The sequence below is a fragment of the Heteronotia binoei genome, chromosome 9, assembly GCF_032191835.1.
Source record: "Heteronotia binoei isolate CCM8104 ecotype False Entrance Well chromosome 9, APGP_CSIRO_Hbin_v1, whole genome shotgun sequence".
Taxonomy (NCBI): Eukaryota; Metazoa; Chordata; class Lepidosauria; order Squamata; family Gekkonidae; genus Heteronotia; species Heteronotia binoei.
In genome coordinates, this window is record NC_083231.1 from 8,288,717 (window position 1) to 8,309,816 (window position 21,100).

Below are 21,100 nucleotides of genomic sequence, written 5' to 3' on the forward strand. Positions count from 1 at the left end.
CTGCAGAGTCTTGTGAGCAAAAATTCTACTTTGGGAGCTACTGGCATTCAAGTTGTGAGCTCCTGCATCAATGAGTGTGCTCTGGAGTCCTCCTTCCTGAGCTAAGACAAAAATGTGTGAGCTGGAGGCTAAAATCTGTGAGCGAGCTCTCGCTAACTCAGCTTAGAGGGAGCACTGGTTTTGTCTTGTCTCTTCTGCAGCCTGTTTGGTTCTACTGACTGTAAGATTTGACTCCAAGAGTCATGAGCCTTCGTATAAGGCAGGCACCTGAGCAACAAGCCAGAGAATTCCCGAGTGACAGGAGAAATAGCTCAAGTTTCTTTCCCAGACGCAGCCAGCCATCATAGGAGGATTTATCCCCCCTCAGCAAGAGTGTTTTCACTTTAGATGTCAGCCGGGGGGGGGGGGTGGTCTGCACACACAGCATCCTTTTAATATTCTTACAGTTAACAAAAATTTTAAAATCCATTTTTTTTTTACCAGCACCAGGAGGAAGGCAAGAAACTACAACTCCCAGGAACCTGTGCAAGAAGATGCAAGCATGAACCGCCCGGGATCTATACCATACAGCAGTTAATATTCCAGCAGTCCAACTGGTAATCAGCTGGAGACCAGTGTTCCCTCTAGGCTGAGTTTGCGTGAGCAGAGGATCCCCCAGTTTGGAGGTCCTCCCCACCTGCTTCAGGGTCATCAGAAAGCGGGCGGGGGAAGGAGAGCTGGGCACTCCATTATTCCCTATGGAGACTGATTCACATAGGGCAGGGGTGGCCAACAGTAGCTCTCCAGATGTTTTTTGCCTACAACTCCCATCAGCCCCAGCCATTGGCCATGCTGGCTGGGGCTGATGGGAGTTGCGGGCAAAAAAATATCTGGAGAGCTACCGTTGGCCACCCCTGCCATAGGGGATAATGGAGAATTGATCCATGGGTATTGGAGGCTTGGGGGGGGGGGGCTGTTGTTTGAGGTAGAGGTACCAAATTTGCAGCATTGCATCCTATGCCTCTCCTCAAAAGACCCTCCAAGTTCCAAAAATATTCGACTGGGGGTCCATTTCTATGAGCCCCAAAAGGTGCCCCTACCCTTCATTATTTCCAGTGGAGAGAAAGCATTTGAAAGGTGCCTTAGCCTGGAGAGGAGGCGGCTGAGAGGGGATAGGATCACCATCTCCAAGGACTTGAAGGGCTGTCATCTAGAGGATGGGGTAGAATTGTTTTCTGTGGCCCCGGAAAGTAGGACCAGAACCAATGGGTTAAAATTAAATCAAAAGAGTTTCCGGCTCAACATTAGGAAGAACTTCCTGACCGTTAAAGCGGTTCCTCAGTGGAACAGGCTTCCTCGGGAAGTGGTGGGCTCTCCTTCCTTGAAGGTTTTGAAACAGAGGTTAGATGGCCATCTGACAGCCACGAAGATCCTGTGAATTTAGGGGGAGGCGTTTATGAGTTTCCTGCATTGTGCAGGGGGTTGGACTAGATGATCCTGGAGGTCCCTTCCAACTCTATGATTCTATGAAATGTGATGGCCAGAATGCCCTTTGGAGTTCAATTATGCTTGTCACACCCTTGCTCCTGGCTCCACCACAGTGTCTCCTGGCTCCACCCCCAAAGTCCCTGGATATTTCAGGAATTGGACCCGGCAACCCCTACGATGATATAAACGGTAAAACGTGCGATGAAAGATGGAAGTCCCAAGCAGAGCGGAAACAATAGGCCACCGTGTTAATAACCCACTTAGAATTTCTTCCTTGCCCTCATTACAGGAACGCCACCAGCTTAATCCCTGCATTTTCATAACTTCCTCTGAATTTTTAGCCGAGGTAAGAATTTCAGCTGAGAGCTTTGGATTGCATGCCATGTGCCCGGGGAGCTCGAGTTACTGCGACTGGCATCCCGTCAAGAGCTATTTTCATTTTTGCCCGGTGAAACCTATCCTTACTTCAGCTGCAGCCAGTGATGTCACCTCCATCAGATTCACTGCTCGGAAAGCAAACACGGCAGCTGCCAGGACTGAAAGGGAATGCACAACATTTAGACTGGCGGCCTACTAATTAGTCGCCGGAGATATTTTGGTCTGAGCCAGCCCAAAGCTGAATTCAGCAAATAATTTTGTTTGCGAAAGATGCAGTTGCGGGTCCGGCTTAGTCAACTCACAACAATTTCATTTTGAAAACAAACAGCGCAAGAATGTTATTCTATAAACAAAACAGGACCATTGGGTTGGATCCAGCCGGCGTTTTCACCCAATCCCTCTCCGCATTGCACCCAGTTTCCCATCCCAGATGGCTTTGAATATGCAAGTTCCATGGCTGAGCACATGAAAACGTGAAGCTGCCGTACTGAATCAGATCCTTGGTCCATCAGGGTAAGTATCGTCTACTCAGACTGGCAGCGGCTCTCCACGGTCTCAGCCTGAGATCTTTCACATCACCTGCTACCTGGTCCTTCTAACTGGAGATGCTGGGGATTGAGCCTGGGACCTTCTGTGTGCCAAGCAGAGGCTCTGCCACTGAGCCAGGGCCCCTCTCCAGGTTATCCCCTCTCTCAGGATATCCTAAGAGGATGCCACCTTCCTTTTTCCCCAGTAGAAAAGCCAGCTGGATCTAACCCACTGCCTTGAGTATCTAATGGCTGGTTCACATTCAGGCTTCCTCCTCTTGCATGATACAACAGCATGTGGCACTTGGACCCAATTGTGTTGGGCACACTAGGGCAGCCAGATGGCCACACCTTGGCTTGTAACCACTGGCACGGTCTATAGGCATAGACTCAATCGCTATGATTTTTACCCCCTGACCCAGATTTTCCAGGACAACAATCAAGTCAATTGCGCCTACAAGAAAACAGGATAGTACTTACCTGTAGCGACCTAGCAAGTGATCCATGTAACGGTCACCTCGAGACTAGACTACTGTAATGCCCTCTACATGGGGCTGCCCCTGTGCCGAACTCAGAAGTTGCAGCTAGTGCAGAAAGCGGCGGCCAGGCTGCTACTGGGACTACCTCGGTGGGAACACGTGTGGCCTGGGCTGAAGGAACTGCACTGGCTTCCAATTATATTCCGAGTTCGCTACAAGGTGCTGGTTATCACCTTTAAAGCCCTATATGGCCGAGGACCTGCCTACCTTAGGGACCGCCTCTCTCCACACGTTCCCCAGAGAGCACTAAGATCTAGCTCCCAAAGTCTTTTAAGGATCCCTGGACCAAAGAAGGCCAAACTGAAAGTAACGAGGGAGCAGGCCTTCTCTATAATGGCCCCCCACTGGTGGAATCAACTACCGGAGGAAGTGCGAGCCCTGCGGGACTTTAATCAGTTCCACAGGGCTTGCAAAACCACCCTCTTTCTGCAGGCTTATAAGGAACTCTGAAAGCGATATCTAGCCACCGGAATACATCTATTGAAAATAGCACCTTAATTTATTGTAGTTTTAAATTTTTATGTAACTGTTTTTAAATGTATTTATTAACTGTATTTTACAATCGTTCTATATAATATCATGGTATATACCATGTCCTGTTAGCCGCCCTGAGCCTGCTTCGGCGGGGAGGGCGGGATATAAATAAAATGTATTATTATTTATTATTATTGTAACTGCTGATCGTGGAATGCTCCTCTATGCAGTCACACAGGAGACGGTGCAAAACACAGGCTGGCCTGCACCGTTCTCCATGTGGTCAAGGGGTCTCCTTGTCACGAAGCACTTCCACGTTGAATCCAGATCAGTATTGTAACTTGTATATTACAGGATTGCAATAGCTACAGCAGCTGGCACACTAATCAACTATGCTATATCTGGGAAACTTACAAGTAGCCTTTCTCACCCTGAGGTATGCAGTGTGCTTGCTACCAAGGTCAACTGCTCTCAGAGACTAGTGCTTTTGGCTGCAGCTGGCTCCAACTGGAACTGAACTAAGGGAGAGGGAAGGGGCATTATTTTACCGGTAGAAAAAGGCGGTTTTGGCTCAAATCTATAACGGTCTGGATCAACCAACATGTGCTTTCCCGTGCCTGTGTTCTCAGTCCTATCAAAATGCAGTCTTGACTCGTAACGTCTTCATATGGTGAATAAACTATCTCTCATTCTAGTCACAGAGGTCATCATTGAAGTACTTGACACAAGACTTAAAGGATGAACTAGGTGAAATGACAGACGATCGGGCAGAGTGGGTGAGTGAGTATGCGCATCTGTACAGCACACTCCTATTATCTTGGCATAAGTAAGACCTATGAAGTTGCTGCCACACTTCAACTGGCCACACGTGGCATAAGTTTGTTTTTGGCTTTTAACAGGAGAGAGCCAAGATTTGGTTGCCTGAAAATCTGGTCCTAGATGCCTTAAAAACAGAGCACATTCAGCTGGTGCTGAGGGAGCTGCACTGGTTGCCTGTTGTGCTCCGAGATCGCTTCAAGGTGTTGGTATTAACCTTTAAAGCCCTTTATGGTCAGGGACCTGTCTATCTACGGGACCGCCTTTCCCCATATATCCCCCAGAGAGCACTGCGATCAGGAACAAAAAATCTGTTGTCCGTCCCTGGCCCAAAAGAAGCCAGGCTGTGTATGACGAGATCCAGGGCTTTTTCGGTGGCAGCACCAGAACTTTGGAACACCCTCCCAGAAGCCATAAGGGCCCTGCGGGATCTGTCTGCGTTCCGCAGGGCCTGTAAGACCAAATTGTTTAAGCAGGCTTTTGCTGTTTGATTGAAAAAGGGCTGCCATCGGAGATCTTACAGAATGCTGGTGATCACAGTCGAGAATTCAATACCGCCTATATTGTACTGAAACAGCGCCATAGAATGGTTTTAAAGTTGATATATGTAAATTATAGTTTTATATGTTTTATTGGACTGATTGTATTTTATGATGTTGTGAGCCGCCCTGAGTCCACTTGCGGAGAGGGCGGGATATAAATTGAAAGTAATAAATAAATAAATAAAAAACCTGCTCCAGACTGCAGGAAAGATCCCCTATTCCACCTGAATGTCATCATTGTTGTAATTCCAGAAAGTTCTGCAATTCCATTTTTTTTCATTCTGCAAATACACAGGAAGACCTGAAAAGGCATTTTGGGGTGTATTTTTGGCTCAAGGATTTTGGTGTGCACATGCCTACTCGTGGGGATGTTACCTTGCACTTCCCAGTACTGTTGCCGCTACTGCCAACACACACCCTCCTTATCAACGTCTGGTTTCTTCAAAAAGCAGAGACAAGGAAGTTACTGCACCCTTCTGCTGCATTTCTGCTCTCTCTCTTCTGCTAGATAAAAGTACATATTATTGTGGAAGGATGAAAGGAGAGAGGCGGCAAGAGGAACACTGCTGAGAGGACTGGAAAACCCTACACAAAGGAACCAAATATATATGTAATACTTATTAAGGAGCATGTCAGCATCATTAAGAAACATTATTTTTTCCCCATTACCTGCAAGAATTTCCAGAGAGCTGTATCCCAAAATCCTGTCCCACAAAAGCAGGAGCTGATCCGTAGCTAAGTAACCGGAGAAGGCGCGAACCATCCATTTGAACGATATTCGTAGGCTAAGTGGAAAAGATACAGTCAAAGCTTATTACAGGGCCTGTACTTTTGAGGTATTTGTTTCCGTAGACAACTCTCAGGTGCTGATTCTATTCACAGGTGGTTTTAAGGGGCTTCCTATGTCCTTATGCATGCAATACAAATTTCCTGGGGTCGTGGTAGAGAACTCACTGAAAATGTCAAGACAGTGTGCGATTGCAATAAAAAAGGCCAATGCCATGCTGGGAATTATTAGGAAGGGAAATGAAAACAAATCAGCCAGTATCATAATGCCCCTGTATAAATCGATGGTGCGGCCTCTTTTGGAATACTGTGTACAATTTTGGTCACCGCACCTCAAAAAGGATATTATAGCATTGGAAAAAGTCCAGAAAAGGGCAACTTTCTTTGAAACACTTTCCCTATGAAGAAAGGTTAAAACGCTTGCGGCTCGTTATCTTGGAGAAACGTCGAATGTGGGGTGACATGATAGAGGTTTACAAGATCATGCATGGGATGGAGAAAGTAAAGAAATAAGTACTTTTCTCCCTTTCTCACAATACAAGAACTTGTGGGCATTCAATGAAATTGCTGAGCAGTTGGGTTAGAATGGATAAAAGGAAGTACCAGTACTTCTTCACCCAAAGGATGATTAACACATGGAATTCACTGCCGCAGGAGGTGAAGGCGGCTACAAGCATAGCCAGCTTCAAGAGGGGTTTGGATTAAAATATGGAGCAGAGGTCCATCAGTGGCTATTAGCCACAGCATATGATTGGAATTGTGTGGGGCAGTGATGCTCTGTATACTTGGGGGGGGGGCAAAAAGGAAAGGCTTCTAGCCCCAGTTGTGAACCTCCTGATGGCATTTGGGGTTGTTGTTTTTTTTGGCCATTGTGTGACACAGAGTGTTGGACTGGAGGGGCCATTGGCCTGATCCAACATGGCTTCTCTTCTGTTCTCCATTCTAGTCCATTTCTTTGAAAATCTCTAAGAGACTGAAGCACAAAGTTCGACCCCAGTGGCACCTTTAAGACCAGCAAAGTTTTATTTAAGCTATAAGCTTTCCTGTGAACATACTGCATATACAATGAAATGGAAGTTACTAGTCCATACATATGGGCAGAGGGTGGGCAGTAAATCAGCATACAACATAATGAAGATGTTTAACAGATTCAAAGCCAAGCCAGAATAACAAGCTTAATTTATATGCCTACCATTTGTTTGAATTTTACACGGGAAAGCATAAACATATCAACACAGGAGGTTGAAGAGCAGATGTGGAATGCTGAGAGTAATTAACTGAGACCATGCCATTATGCTCCATCCATCTCCCCTCAAGTGTGAAGGCAACTTTACAACCTCCTCTGAGGTGGGGCAATTGACTCTGTAGAATATCTCCCCTGCCCCCAGACTGTTCCCAATTCTCCCCCCCCCCCAAATTTGGAATAGTAGATTAGAATTGTATATAGCAATTAATGAATAGTAGAATGCAATGTAATTTGGAACGGTAACTTCCATTTCAAAGGAAACCAGGCTGCCACAGTAGTTAGACACTAAAGTCGACACCAGCCTGAGCATGGAACAATTCAAAGAAACAGTACTAAATCGGAAAACGTGCTGGTCCATGGAATTACCAAGACTCGAACACGACTGAATGGTTAACAATAATGACAACAATTTCCATTTCATTGCATCTTAAGAAGTGCACGTGCACACGGAAGCTTATACTTTGAATAAAACTTTGTCTTAAAGATACCATTGGACTCAAACTGTGTTCTGCTGCTTCAGACCGACATGGCTACCCCACCTAATCTAAGCCTAAGAGATCATTAAGCTTGATAGCTGTCTGGTTGAGTCTGCCATGTTTCTTTTCTCCTGAAGTATGCTAAGTTTTGTTTTTCTACTGCTTGCATGAAGCTGTATATTTTGCATTCTGAGTGAGTGCAAAAGGAAGATGGAGGACAGAGACTTTGTTATGCAGATATCATTGTTGTAGCGAGCTTGCTTATAGTAATGGGGCTGTTTGGCCTGGGAATTTAGCTGCAGCCCTGGAAGTGAGGAAACATGAAAGATGCCTTGTCATTCCATTTTATCTCTTTTAACCAATTTGCTCTGATATATATATATATAATGCCAATAAAGGCTAACTTGACTTGAAAGATGCCTTGCGCCTCTGAGGATCAACCTCTCTGCACATTTTGCTTTCTATAACTGTAACCGTTTTTCCTGGTAAGCCATTCCTGGCAAAGGCTTTTCTAGCAGAAGGTCAACTCCTGTATTTGATTTCAATAAACCCCAACCATATTCATATGAGCTTGGATTTGTTGAGTCAGTAACTGGCAGAACCTTACAATAGCTTAGTGGATCTACTTTTCAAACTTTAAGTCAGCATTCAAATTCAGGGGGGAGGAAGAACTTACGGTTGTGCCCCAATTTCTCGTAGATGATAAAACAGCTGTGGTAGATGCGTTTGGAGAAGAGTCTCAAACAGCAAGCATAATGATACAATACCCTTGTTTCAAAACAAAAGAACAAAACAGAAGTGTTTCAGAAAGCACTCTCCTCATTCCTAAGCTTTAATAACAGAGCGCGGAGGACATGGTAGATCATGCAATTTAAAATATGCACATACAACTGACCAAAGTACTGGAATCGGAATCAAAAGTAGGGTAGGGACAAATCAATTCACACTGCAGCACCATTAGTAGATTCTATACCTTTCAATTACCTTTAAGAGGAGTAATCCATAAGAAAGACACAAACCCACTCCATTTTTAATATCAAAGCAGAGGACCATGGTCACTACGTGCAACAAAATGCAACCGCAAGAGGAAGCAATTGTCAAGAGAGGCTCTTGTCATGAGCCTGGGAGTACTATCACTTTCCATTGTCTCTGCTTTGTGCCGTTCCTATCTCTGTGTAAAGAATGAAGCATTCCTTCTGCCTGGTCTCAGGGATGGCCAAGGTCGTCTCTGTCTGATTATGTTCGCACCTGCAAGCGGCCTGGGAAAGAACTATTGAGGGAGGGATTGATCGCTTCGCACCTTAGATTTGAATGTGTAATGGTTTAATCCTGAACTATAAGTAGAGGGCCTTTGCCCGCCAAAGCCAGTTTCCGCAAGGACCATCTTGCTCTGACCTGTCATGCATCAATAAACAGCTATTCTTGAAATGGACTGTCATTGATCCTTGAACTGTTGGGGACTTCACAGCAACCAGATTCCCAGATGAATACTGTTGCTCCTGGATCAAGACCCCTTTCTATGACTCTCTGATGCCTGTCAGACCCAGACTGTCAGTAATGACTAATTTTTGCAGAACAGCCTGGTTTTCCACACTACTGTCAGCAGGTGTCGTGGTCTCCACAAACACTACATTAGGGACCTCTGCATTATATAAATCAAGAAAAATGTCAGTGTTTTTCTGAAGTTCTAGAAGAAGATATTGGATTTATATCCTGCCCTATACTCTGAATCTCCAAGTGGCTCACAATCTCCTTTATCTTCCCCCCCCCCCCCATAGACACCCTGTGAGGTGAGTGGGACTGAGAGAGCTCTTGCAGCAGCTGTCCTTTAAAGGACAACTCCTGCAAGAGCTATGGCTGACCCAAGGCCATTCCAGCAGCTGCAAATGGAGGAGTGGAGAATCAAACCCAGTTCTCCCAGATAAGAGTCCGCACATTTAACCACTACACCAAACTGGCTCTCAAACTAGATCTCCATTCTACATTTTTTACTGTTATACAGTGTTGCTGATAAGTAAGAGCATGCCCCAGCCTTAATATTTTTCAAGAGTTAACTAAAGCTGGGAAAGACACAGTACCCAAGAAAATACTCTATGATCAGCAGCCTTTTCTCACTCAATCGCATGCCCCCCCCCATTCTACCCGAGAGCCAGTTTGGTGTAGTGGTTAAGTGTGCGGACTCTTATCTGGGAGAACCGGGTTTGATTCCCCACTCCTTCACTTGCAGCTGCTGGAATGGCCTTGGGTCAGCCATAGTTCTAGCAGAGGTTGTCCTTGAAAGGGCAGCTGCTGTGAGAGTCCTCTCAGCCCCACCCACCTCACAGGGTGTCTGTTGTGGGGGAGGGAGATATAGGAGATTGTGAGCTGCTCTGAGACTCTGAGATTCGGAGTGGAGGGCGGGGTATAAATCTAATATCTTCTTCTTCTTGCCAAAAAAACAAAAAGCTTATCAAGGGTCAAAAAGGACAAAGGGAAGATGGCAGCTGGCTAAAGCATTCAAGAGATGCTTCCGTCTCTCTGCAACAAGACCTTCTGAGCCTCACTTGAACCTCCAGATCTGGAGCTAGCTTTTTTATTCCTCTTGGTCAATAAGTCAGGAGAAGCTATTAAAAAAATAATTACACCTGCCGGAACAGACATCCACAAGGGAGACACAACTCAGGAGATTCTTTTACGTGTTAGCCTTGGCTCTCGCCCTCCCTCTTCCTGTAACTTTCCCCAAGCTTGTGGGAAAAGGGGGAAGACAGAAATTACTCTGATTGTTTTAACTATTGACTGTGCAATTTTATAATATGTATGGATGGCCAAGGTTGTCTCTGTCTGATTATGTTCGCACCTGCAAGGGGTCTGGGAAAGAACTACCTGGTTGCTATGGATTTTAACTGTCTGCTGTGGTTTTATACTGTGAGCCTGCTTCGGTGGGGAGGGCAGGATATAATCAAATCAAATCAATAAATAAATAAATAAACTGGCCTACAAGCAGAGCCATCGTTTGGAGGAGGTGTGGAATCTAGCCTAGGCGTTTCAAGAGTGCGGAGTTGGTTTCTGACACGCACACAACCATTTCTGAAGGACTTATCCATCCCATAGGATAACACCAGCAACTTTTTAGATCATAAAAGCAGGATCTAGCTCAGGTATCACCGACGAGATGCCTGCTAACACCTTCCCTGGTGCCCACCAAGTGTCTTCAGAAAGGGGCCAGGTGGGGTTTCTAATTGCTCACTATGACTGCAGAATTATACCCCACCCTTCTCTCTGAAACAGAGCCTCAGAGTGGCTCACAATCTCCTTTACCTTCCTCCCCCACAACAGGCACCCTGTGAGGTAGGTGGGGCTGAGAGAGCTCTTACAGTAACTGCCCTTTCAAGGACAACCTCTGCTAGAGCTATGGCTGACCCAAGGCCGTTCCAGCAGCTGCAAGTGAAGGAGTGGGGAATCAAACCCGGTTCTCCCAGATAAGAGTCCGCACACTTAACCAGTACACCAAACTGGCTCTTGGGTAGAATGGGGGGGGGGGTATGCGATTGAGTGAGAAAAGGCTGCTGATCATAGAGTATTTTCTTGGGTAACTGCCCTTTCAAGGACAACCTCTGCCAGAGTTATGGCTGACCCAAGGCCATTCCAGCAGATGCAAGTGGAGAAGTGAGGAATCAAACCACTACACCAAACTGGCTCTCCACACCAAACTAAAATCTGATTGTCTGGATAGATGAAAATAACATTTCGGCGGCAGCTGCCACTATAATGTTCCTTTTATGCACTTTCTCTGACTCTGCTCTCCCAGTGTATTTTTTTAATTTACTCCTCTTATCCCCTCCACTTGGGTTTTCTAGGTGGCCATTTTGTGGTTGAACCCATCATGCTGGGTCAGGATTCAAAATGTGCCCACAGGCTCGAAAAGGTTGGGGACTCCGATTTCACCATAAAAGTGGCGTGTTGGGAGTCTTTGCCATTATTCCCACGAAGGCCGTGGCTTAGCAGTAGAGCTTTGCGCAAAGAGTGTCCTGGTGCTTTCAGTGAAAAGATTTCAAGTAATGCAACACCTGCCCCAAACCTTGAAGAGTTCTTGCCAGTCAGAATAGAGAGTACTAAGCTATAGGAATTAAGGGGCTGACTCAATATCTGGCTCACATGATACTGCAATATAAATGAAATAATTGCTATATATATTTTTTAAAAAGCAGAGTCCCATAATGAAAGGTTTGCTTATATGCTGATGCTGAGCTTTCAAAATATGGGTGGGCAGGGGTGTTAAACATGCAGCCTGGGGACTGAATCAGGGCCCCGGAGGGCTCCTATCAGGCCCCCAAGCAACTGGCTGTCATCTGCTTCCTTCTCCCTCTCTCGTGCTTCCTTTTGCATCTCAGCTCGCTTTGCTAGGCTTGCTCAATCGCACCGGAGCTACAGAACAAAGCCTCTATTTTCTTCATTGGCTGAGGCTCCTCCCTTGAGGAGGAAGGGAGGAGGAACAGCTTGTTTTGCCAAGCTCTCTCAATCACACAACAGGACTACTAAGGCAAGCCTCTCTTCCTTCCACTGGCTGAGGCTCCTCTCCCTCCTAGTTCCTGGGGGAAGGAAGGAAAAGAGCAAGAGTTTCCTTTGCCCAGTTCCCTGGATTTGCACGGGAGAGATACAAAGAAAGCACCTTTAAGACCCACGAGTGCTAATGTTTTAAACATCTTTTATTCTAAGCTTTTAAAAAACCTTTGCATCTGTGTCCTTTATAACGTTTATGTCTCCGCTACCTGGCATTACATTTTATGCTATACATGGCCCGGCCCAACAAGGTCTCATTTATGTCAGATCCGGCCCTCACAAAAAATGAGTTTGACACCCCTGCATAGGTGCACAACTTGACACATTTTATCATCATAAAACAGGAGATATTAAATCAGTTCCTCTTAAACTTACGGAAGGATGAGAAGAGATGGAATGAAGCCTGAAGAAATAGCGCACGTATATTTCGCGAAACACCTGATACAGCTTGGAGGGCTCGTGGTACAGAAAACAAAGTGGAGCAACTGGAAGGATAAGAGAGATTAGTTATCCCAGAATTGTCAAATGCTAAAACCATCCAAATGACAAAATGCATGAAGAAGGGCAGCTAAAACGACGAGATGGAAAGTTCTATCTTTGGAGAGCGCCAAAATCCTTTGTGGAGAAAAGCACAGAAAGGGCTTTCGGACATTCTTTAATTTAATTTTTAGATTTATATCCCGCCCTATCCTGCAAGCAGGCTCAGGGCAGCTTCCGACAATAAAACAACAGAGTTAAAATAATATCATAAAAACAGACCTTACGAAACAGGAGCAGCACAGCAAACAGTCTTACAGAGACAGACGGTAAACAGCACGCGGCTGATGGCTAACAGCATAACAGAACAATGATGAAATGTTAAAATGCTGGGGGAAGCGATGACTTTCAAAGAACGCCCGTTGGATTAATTAAAAGCATGTCGGAAGAGCTCTGTTTTACAGGCCCCACAAAACCTTGATAAGTCCTGCAGGGCCCGGATCTCCAGAGGGAGCTCATTCCACCAGGTAGGGGCCCGGACTGAAAAGGTTTTCCTTGCTGGTGTGTTTCTGTTGCTTCAGGATTTCTCTTCCTGTTCTCCATGTGTTTTGCTCCCTCTAAGGTTGATTTGATATTACACCACTTTATGTCCAGCATATCTCCCTGCAGTTCTAAACTGCAGGTTTTAATGGCAGATGTACAGTGATGTAATATTGAATACACCACAAGAGGGAGCAAAGGAGAAACATCCCAAAGCAACAGGAACACACCAGTGAAGAAAATGAGAATGTGGGAAAGTCTAAAGTCAGAGCTGTTGAATAATCCTGATTTTCCCTTTTTCCTTGACTTCATTCGGCTACTGCTTTTATTAACATAAGGAAGAACAATGGGCAGATCCACACAAGCAACCCCGCTTGGAAATGCCAGCCTAACAACTATCCAAGGTTCACTTGGAAGACGTAAGTTGTAGACAAAAAGCTTTCAATTGCATCCATGGAACTGCTGCAGCAGGAGCCCCGTGGCGCAGAGTGCTAAAGCTGCAGTACTGCAGTTCTAAGCTCTGCTCACGACCTGAGTTCAATCCCGGGGGACGCTGGATTCAGGTAGCCGGCTCAAGGTTGACATCCTTCCGAGGTTGGTAAAATGGGTACCCGGCTTGCTGGGGGGAAAGTGCAGATGAACGGGGAAGGCAATGGCAAACCGCCCCATAACAAAAAGTCTGCTATGAAAACATGGTGATGTGACGTCACCCCATGGATCGGTAATGACTCGGTGCTTGCACAGGGGACTACCTTTACCTTTTTAATGGCTGGAGCAAAAAGGGTTGCAGATATTTATATTATTTATGTGTTCCATCTGTATACCGCACTTCTAGAAAGTCACTCCCGAACCCACATAAGGTTTCCAGGCAGCCTGTGAGTCACATAATGGCCAGGCCCAGGCCCCAGTTACATGACGAAAGTAAACTAAAAAAACTGCAGCAAAAAAAAAAGACCACTCCAAACACTTTCCCACAATAATATACACCAGCTTCTTTATTAATTATACCATTTTTTTTTTTTAGCTTGGATGCTAACACTGAAGAGTCACCTACCGTACATCGAAAAACCATGGAAAGGGATTACACCTGCAAAAGAAAGATGCCCTGTTTTAATAAACTGCCTCTCTGTTCACACCTATCAGTATGGTTCCCACAAAACATTACATTCCAAAGCCCGTTTCTCTCCTAAGCACATCTTTAACTTCATGCTCCACTGAAAACGACACATTGGGTATGCACAGTTTGTGCCCCGCCAACTCCACATCTGAATTCGGCCCACCAGAGGCTCAATAAAACCTTCTGCCTTTATTCCCAGGCTGGGTTTGTAAATAACAGGGGACTTGTCAAGCACACTGCAGGATCCATGTACGGCTGGCAAGCTACCTCCATTCAATTCAGCTCAGAAGTCGTATTGCGTTCGCTCAGAAGCTATGGCAAATGATATTATTTACTAAAGTTAAGACTCCAGTTGCACCTTTGAGCCCAACAAAGTTGTAATCAAGAGATGAGCTGTCGTGTACACGGCAGAAAACCATTTCATTTTATATGAAGAAGAGTGCGTGCAAACAAAAGCTCATACCTTGATTAAAACTTTATTGGACTTAAAGGTGTCGCTGGACTCTAACTTCGTTCTATTGCTTCGGACCAACGCGGCCGCCCGCCTGGATCTAATATTATTTCCTGTGCTGGAACTGTAAACACTATAGATCCAAGCGGGCAGCCGTGTTTGTCCGAAGCAGCAGAACAGAGGAGGAGTCCAGTAACACCTTTAAGACCAACAAAGGCGTTTTTTTTTTCGGAATGTAAGCTTTCGCACGCATGCAGACTTCTTCAGACGAGGGGATGGGGCATAGTAAGCTGAAATACATATAGCTGGTGGGTTAAGAGTGCAAACTGATACAAAGTTAGGATCAGATGGCAAAACAGTGTAAGAAATTGGAAGACCATTTGGTCTGGATAGCATTTGCGTGGGAAACCAATAAAAGATAATGAAAGTTGCCTGTTAATTGCTTTTGCTACAAGTCTAGGTAAAACAAAAGGACGCGAGGAAATACATATCCTTTTGTTTTACCTAGACTTGTAGCAAAAGCAATTAACAGGGCTCCTCTTACGCTCTTATCTTCAGGCAATTCTGTCAACATAGCCTACCGGGAGGGGGGCAGGGGTGGACCTTGCCACCCTAAGGAATCGACTCAGTTGTGCAGAATAATGTGAAAACGGTGAACTCACAAAAGAATGTTAGAATGGTACGTTTTTCCTTTTCACAGAACAGGAGCTGTGTGAGCATTTTATAGGACCACCCATAAAGTGTGGGGGGGGGGGGCACAAAGTTGATATTGCAGGATTCCACTATCAAATGTACCCATCAGTTTCTCCAGTGGGACAAACAGGGATCTGTGGGGCAGTTTCAGATCAAGAAAATGAACATATGAAGCTGCCTTCTACTGAATCAGACCCTCCTGGGTCCATCAAAGTCAGTCTTGTCTTCTCAGACTGGCAGCGGCTCTCCAGGGTCTCAAGCTGAGGTTTTCACACCTATTTGTCTGGACCCTTTTCTGGAGATGCCGGGGATTGAACTTGGGACCTTCTGCTTCTGCTTCCCAAGCAGATGCTCTACCACTGAAGGGAAGAAGAAGAGGAGTAAGTCTTTATACCCTGATTTTTCTCTACCTTATGAAGTCTCAAAGGGGCTTACAATCATTTCCCCCTAGGTGGGGCTGAGAGAGTTCTGAGAGAGCGGTGACTGGCCCATGGGTCACCTAGCTGACTGCATGTGGAAGAGGCGTGGGGGAACCAACTCTGTTCTCCAGAGTACAGTCTGCTGCTCTCAGCCACTACACCGCACTGGCTTAGTCTACCCTTCCCCTCAAACTACGGTACTGTCCTGAATTGGGGGCCCCGCCCTCCTTATTTTTCAAGAGAAAAAAAAAAAAACACTTCTGGAAACTCCAGGGCCTTCAGACAGCCAGAACAAGACTAAAACCCGGCCAGTATAAAAGCCAGGAACTGCTCAGTCCGAGGCCATTAAAAGCTGCTGCTGCTGCTGCTGCCAAGTTAGGCTAGGTTTGTGCCACCTTCTGATGTTTGACGCATGTCAAACACAAGACTTTCTGAATCTTCATTTGGCCTCCTAGCAGTTTAGTATAGTCCAGGGGGTGGCCAAACTTGCTTAATGTAAGAGCCACATAGAATAAACGTCAGATGTTTGAGAGCCACAAGACAGAAAGGAAGGAAGGAAGATAGAGGAGGGAGAGGTGAAAAGCAAGCAACTTTTAACTTTAAATGCATTCTCCAAGCTACCGGTTGGCTTTGCTTGGCAAAGTGATTGAAAGAGAGCAATGCCAAGCCAGCCGATGGGGTGGTGAGGGCTTTGAGAGCCCCACAATATGTGCGACAGAGCCACAGTTTGGCCACCCCTGGCATAGTCAAACTCTCTCCAGGAAAAGAAACTCACCACACAGCGAATAAGGTCTTGCCAGATTACTGCAGGTTTTTAGGACACCTGGACGAGCAGCAGTGGATTGGGCTGTAGGAAGGAGACCTCGCCCAGAAACGTGGCTGCCGAGAAAGGCCGCCCACTGAAAATCTCCCCAGAGAGCCCTTCCCTAGAGAAGCCAGGCATGCGAAGGCTGTGCTCTGCCACTGAGGCAGGGGGCTCTCCAGCAACGGGCACAGGAGCTCCATTCCGGCACACAAAGAAAGCAGGACTTAGAGGTTTTTGCGGAGGCTCCATTCTCACCATTGTCCCACTCACCTGCTTTGCGGTCTGATGATGAACAGCAAAATCCATTTGGCAAGGTGCTCACTAGGACCAACCACCAGTTTGGTGTAGTGGTTATGTGCGTGGACTCTTATCCGGGAGAACCGGGTTTGATTCCCCTCTCCTCCACTTGCAGCTGCTGGAATGGCCTTGGGTCAGCCATAGCATTCACAGGAGTTGTTTTTGAAAAGATAGCTGCTGTATGAGCTCTCTCAGCCCCACCTACCTCCCAGGGTGTCTGTTGTGGAGGAGGAAGGGAAAGGAGATTGTGGGCCGCTCTGAGACTCTGTCCTTGAAGGGGCAGCTTCTGTCAGAGCTCTCTCAGCCCCATCCACCTCACGGGGTGTCTGTTGTGGGGGACGAAGGGAAAGGAGATTGTACGCTGCTCTGAGACTCTGTCCTTGAAGGGGCAGCTTCTGTCAGAGCTCTCTCAGCCCCACCCACCTCACAGGGTGTCTGTTGTGGGGAAGGAAGGGAAAGGAGATTGTGGGCCGCTCTGAGACTTTGTCCTTGAAGGGGCAGCTTCTGTCAGAGCTCTCTCAGCCCCAAACAACCTCACAAGGTGTCTGTTGTGGGGGAGGAAGGGAAAGGAGATTGTACGCTGCTCTGAGACTCTGTCCTTGAAGGGGCAGCTTCTGTCAGAGCTCTCTCAGCCCCACCCACCTCACAGGGTGTCTGTTGTGGGGGAGGAAGATAAAGGAGATTGTAGGCCGCTCTGAGACTCTGTCCTTGAAGGAGAAGCTTCTGTCAAAGCTCTCTCAGCCTCACCTACCTCAAAGGGTGTCTGTTGTGGGGGAGAAAGGGAAAGGAGATTGTTGGCTGCTCTGAGACTCTGCCTTGAAGGGGCAGCTTCTGTCAGAGCTCTCTCAGCCCCACCCACCTCACAGGGTGTCTGCTCTGGGGAAGGAAGGGAAAGGAGATTGTAGGCTGTTCTGAGATTCAGTGTATAGGGTGGGATATAAATCCAATATCTTTTAATCTTCTTCTAAGGAGCCAGTCTGGTGCAGTGGTTAAGTGTGCAGACTTTTATCTGGGAGAACTGGGTTTGATTCCCCGCTCCTCCAGTTGCAGCTGCTGGAATGGCCTTGAAAGGGCAGCTGCTGTGAGAGCTCTCTCAGCCCCACCCACCTCACAGGGTGTCTGTTGTGGGGAAAGGAGATAAAGGAGATTGTGAGCCGCTCTGAATCTCTGATTCAAAGAGAAGGGCGGGGTATGAATCTGCAGTCTTCTTCTTCAATGGCTCTGTCACTGCATCTCCAACACTCAGAAGGTACTGCCACCCCCTCCGTCTCCATCAAAAGAGCCAAGTGTAAAAATTAGGAATGGCTGCAGTTCTCACTATTCACACTAGGGGAGGCAACAGGGTAACTTTACCGTTTGGCGGATAACAGACAGCATATTCTTCCATTCCCAGCTTCCCTGTGAAAAGCACAGACAATTAAAAAAAAAAGGGAATTGAGATTCAGCCACACAACACAGACTCGTCCCCATTTGGAGCGTGAATCTGATCAAAATCTGTAAACAGCAAGACGCAACTGGGGGAGTGAAAAAGAACAAGAGGGGGGCAGGGGCCATCGGCTCCTTAACAGGACCGACCAGAATAGCTTCAGCAGAATTAAGAAGACTTGCAGGATGCAACAAGACGCAAGATTTCATCAAGATTCAAAAGTTGAAGTCACCACCACATTGCTTGAACAGATTTTAAAAGCTCCCCCCCCCACCCCCAGGCACAATCCTGTTCTCCATTTCCGGCTCTGGATGCAGACAAGCAAAGAGGAAGAATTTCGCACAACTGGGGCCACAGTCTTTTGCCTGACATTCAGCCCTGAATGGCACAAGGGAGTGGAGGGGGGAGAAAGACCCACACACCCCATATTACTTCCTCCCCACATTTCATCAAGCCACCATTTCTTCTGAGTTGTATGAACCAGGGGTCCCCAACCCCTGGGCTGTGGACCAGTACCGGTCCGTGGCTTGTTAGCAACCGGGCTGTGAGCTGTAGAATTATTTCATTGTATATTACAATGTAGTAAGACTAAGTCCTTATATCCTACTCTCCACTCCAAACTTCAGAGTCTCAGAGTGGCTCACAATCTCCTTTACCTTCCTATCCCACAATAGACACCCTTTGAGGCGAATATGGCTTAGAGGGCTCTCACTGCAGCTGCTCTTTCACGGACAACTCCTACAAGAGCTATGGCTGACCCAAGGCCATTCCAGCAGCTACAAGTGGAGGAGTGGGGAATCAAACCCGGTTCTCCCAGATAAGAGTCTGCTCACTTAACCACTATGGCTGACCCAAGGCCATTCCAGCACCTGCAAGTGGAGGAGTGGGGAATCAAACCCGGTTCTCCCAGATAAGAGTCCGCACACTTAACCATTATGGCTGACCCAAGGCCATTCCAGCAGCTGCAAGTGGAGGAGTGGGGAATCAAACCCGGTTCTCCCAGATAAGAGTCCGCACACTTAACCACTATGGCTGACCCAAGGCCATTCCAGCAGCTGCAAGTGGAGGAGTGGGGAATCAAACCCGGTTCTCCCAGATAAGAGTCCGCACACTTAACTACCACACCAAACGAATAGAAATAAAGTGTACAATTGTATCATTCTGAAACCACCCCCACCCCTTGGTCCATGGAAAAACTGTCTTCCATAAAACCGGTCCCTGGTGCCAAAAAGGTCGGGGACCTATGGTACAAACAAACCACACTGTGCATAGCACTGCATCTCAGAGGTGCAGCCTATGACTGCAGGGCCTGGGACACACACTGCACACCTCACCAGGAGGAGTCCGGGCCTTCAGGAGGTATAGCATAAGAAGAGCCTTTCTTTTTCACCTTCCTTGTCTGTCGAACAAGACTGTGCCCAATGCACTGAATAGCTTGTTCAGCATAATTAGAGCTCAGATACAAACACACATACCCAAAAAGCATAAGCATTCCTTCTTTGACTCGTATGAAGCAAGCATATACTTTTCAGCATGATCTAACCAAAGCTTTTAAGGTTTGTAGAATCTTTCGGGAGCAAGTGCCGTGTTCTACTGGAGAAAGTTTTCCTTCCTTTCTCCAGTAGAACACGGCACTTGATCCCGAAAGATTCTACAAACCCTAATGATGTTACGAGCCGTGAAAACCTGAAATCTTTGATAACAAAGCTTTTAACATCTTTAAAATATTATTGATTTTTTTTGGCGGGGGGAGAGCTAATCACCCCAGCTGAAACCAATGGGGCGTAAAGTGCTTAACTTGGACCATAACTTAAACCTCCCAGACAGCATGGTCCTAGCTGCTGATGAATTGTTGCCTTGTACAGGCAACTCTCCCCCCCTTGCCACTAAGCCCAGGCTCCCTTCCAGTACTCCCCTGTCACTGAGCCTGGCATGGCTCCAGGCCTCCACAGCCTCCTCCAGGCTCAGCCACAGCTGCAGGACTATCCAGGAGCATTGTCCTGGGTCAATAATTTTTGCGGCTTTCTTGAGCCCCTAATCGTCTGCTACGGATAGTGAGTTGGGCCAGGGAGACCCAGGCTTCCATTCATACTCAGCTGTGAGATGCTGGTTCTTAGAATCACAGAATCATAGAGTTGGAAGGGACCTCCAGGGTCATCTAGTCCAACCCCCTGCACAATGCAGGAAACCCACAAACACCTCCCCTAAATTCACAGGATCCTCATTGCTGTCAGATGGCCATCCAGCCTCTTTCAAAACCTCCGATGAAGGAGAGCTCACCACCTCCCGAGGAAGCCTGTTCCACTGAGGAATCGCTCTAACGGTCAGGAAGTTCTTCCTAATGTTGAGCCGGAAACTCTTTTGTTTTAATTTCAACCCATTAGTTCTGGTCCTACCTTCTGGGGCCACAGAAAACAATTCCACACCATCCTCTATATGACAGCCCTTCAAGGACTTGAAGATGGTGATCATACCCCCTTCTCAGCCGCCTCCTCTCCAGGCTAAACATCCCCAGCTCTTTCAGCCTTTCCTCATAGGACTTGGTCTCCAGACCCCTCACCATCTTCATCGCCATCTTATAAACAGCATCTTGAACACTTGCCACTTTGCAAGCTCATCTACCTTGAAATATTGCTATATTGAAGTATTGGGAGGGACGGTGGCTCACTGGTTGAGCATCTAGGTCCCAGGTTCAATCCCCGGCATCTCCAACTAAAAAGGGTCCAGGCAAGAAGGCATGAAAAATCTCAGCTTGGGACCCTGGAGAGCGGCTGCCAGTCTGAGGCTGATTCCACACTCACCTTTCTCCAGGGCAGGCTTCTGTTTCTGGGCGGAGCAAACTGGTGATTTCGCACCAGTTGCTCCGCGTTGGCATGTAAACCTGAAAAAACAGGTTTACAGTGCAGTGGGGCAAATCGCGGGTTTGCCCTGCACAAAATGCCAGCGCGGAGCAACTGGTGCAAAATCGCCAGTTGGCTCCACCCAGAAGCCTGCCCTGGAGAAAGGTGAGTGCGGAATCAGCCTGAGTAGACAAGACTGACTTTGATGGACCCAGGGTCTGATTCAGTAGAAGGCAGCTTCATAT

At 46.9% G+C, this 21,100-nt stretch overlaps 1 protein-coding gene across 2 annotated transcripts in view; it reads right to left on the reverse strand.

Moving 5' to 3' along the window:
• The window catches only part of TBC1D19 (TBC1 domain family member 19), a 152,411-nt gene that overhangs the window by 7,709 nt on the left and 123,602 nt on the right, over positions 1–21,100 (reverse strand). For both annotated transcript variants that reach the window (XM_060246200.1, XM_060246199.1), the window contains exons 15-20: positions 17,943–17,987; positions 13,862–13,894; positions 12,166–12,275; positions 7,928–8,019; positions 5,413–5,528; positions 1,933–2,003 (exon numbers count right to left, since the gene is read on the reverse strand). In XM_060246200.1, the coding sequence (XP_060102183.1) occupies positions 1,933–2,003; positions 5,413–5,528; positions 7,928–8,019; positions 12,166–12,275; positions 13,862–13,894; positions 17,943–17,987 (467 nt within the window). The remainder of the gene's footprint in view (positions 1–1,932; positions 2,004–5,412; positions 5,529–7,927; positions 8,020–12,165; positions 12,276–13,861; positions 13,895–17,942; positions 17,988–21,100) is intronic.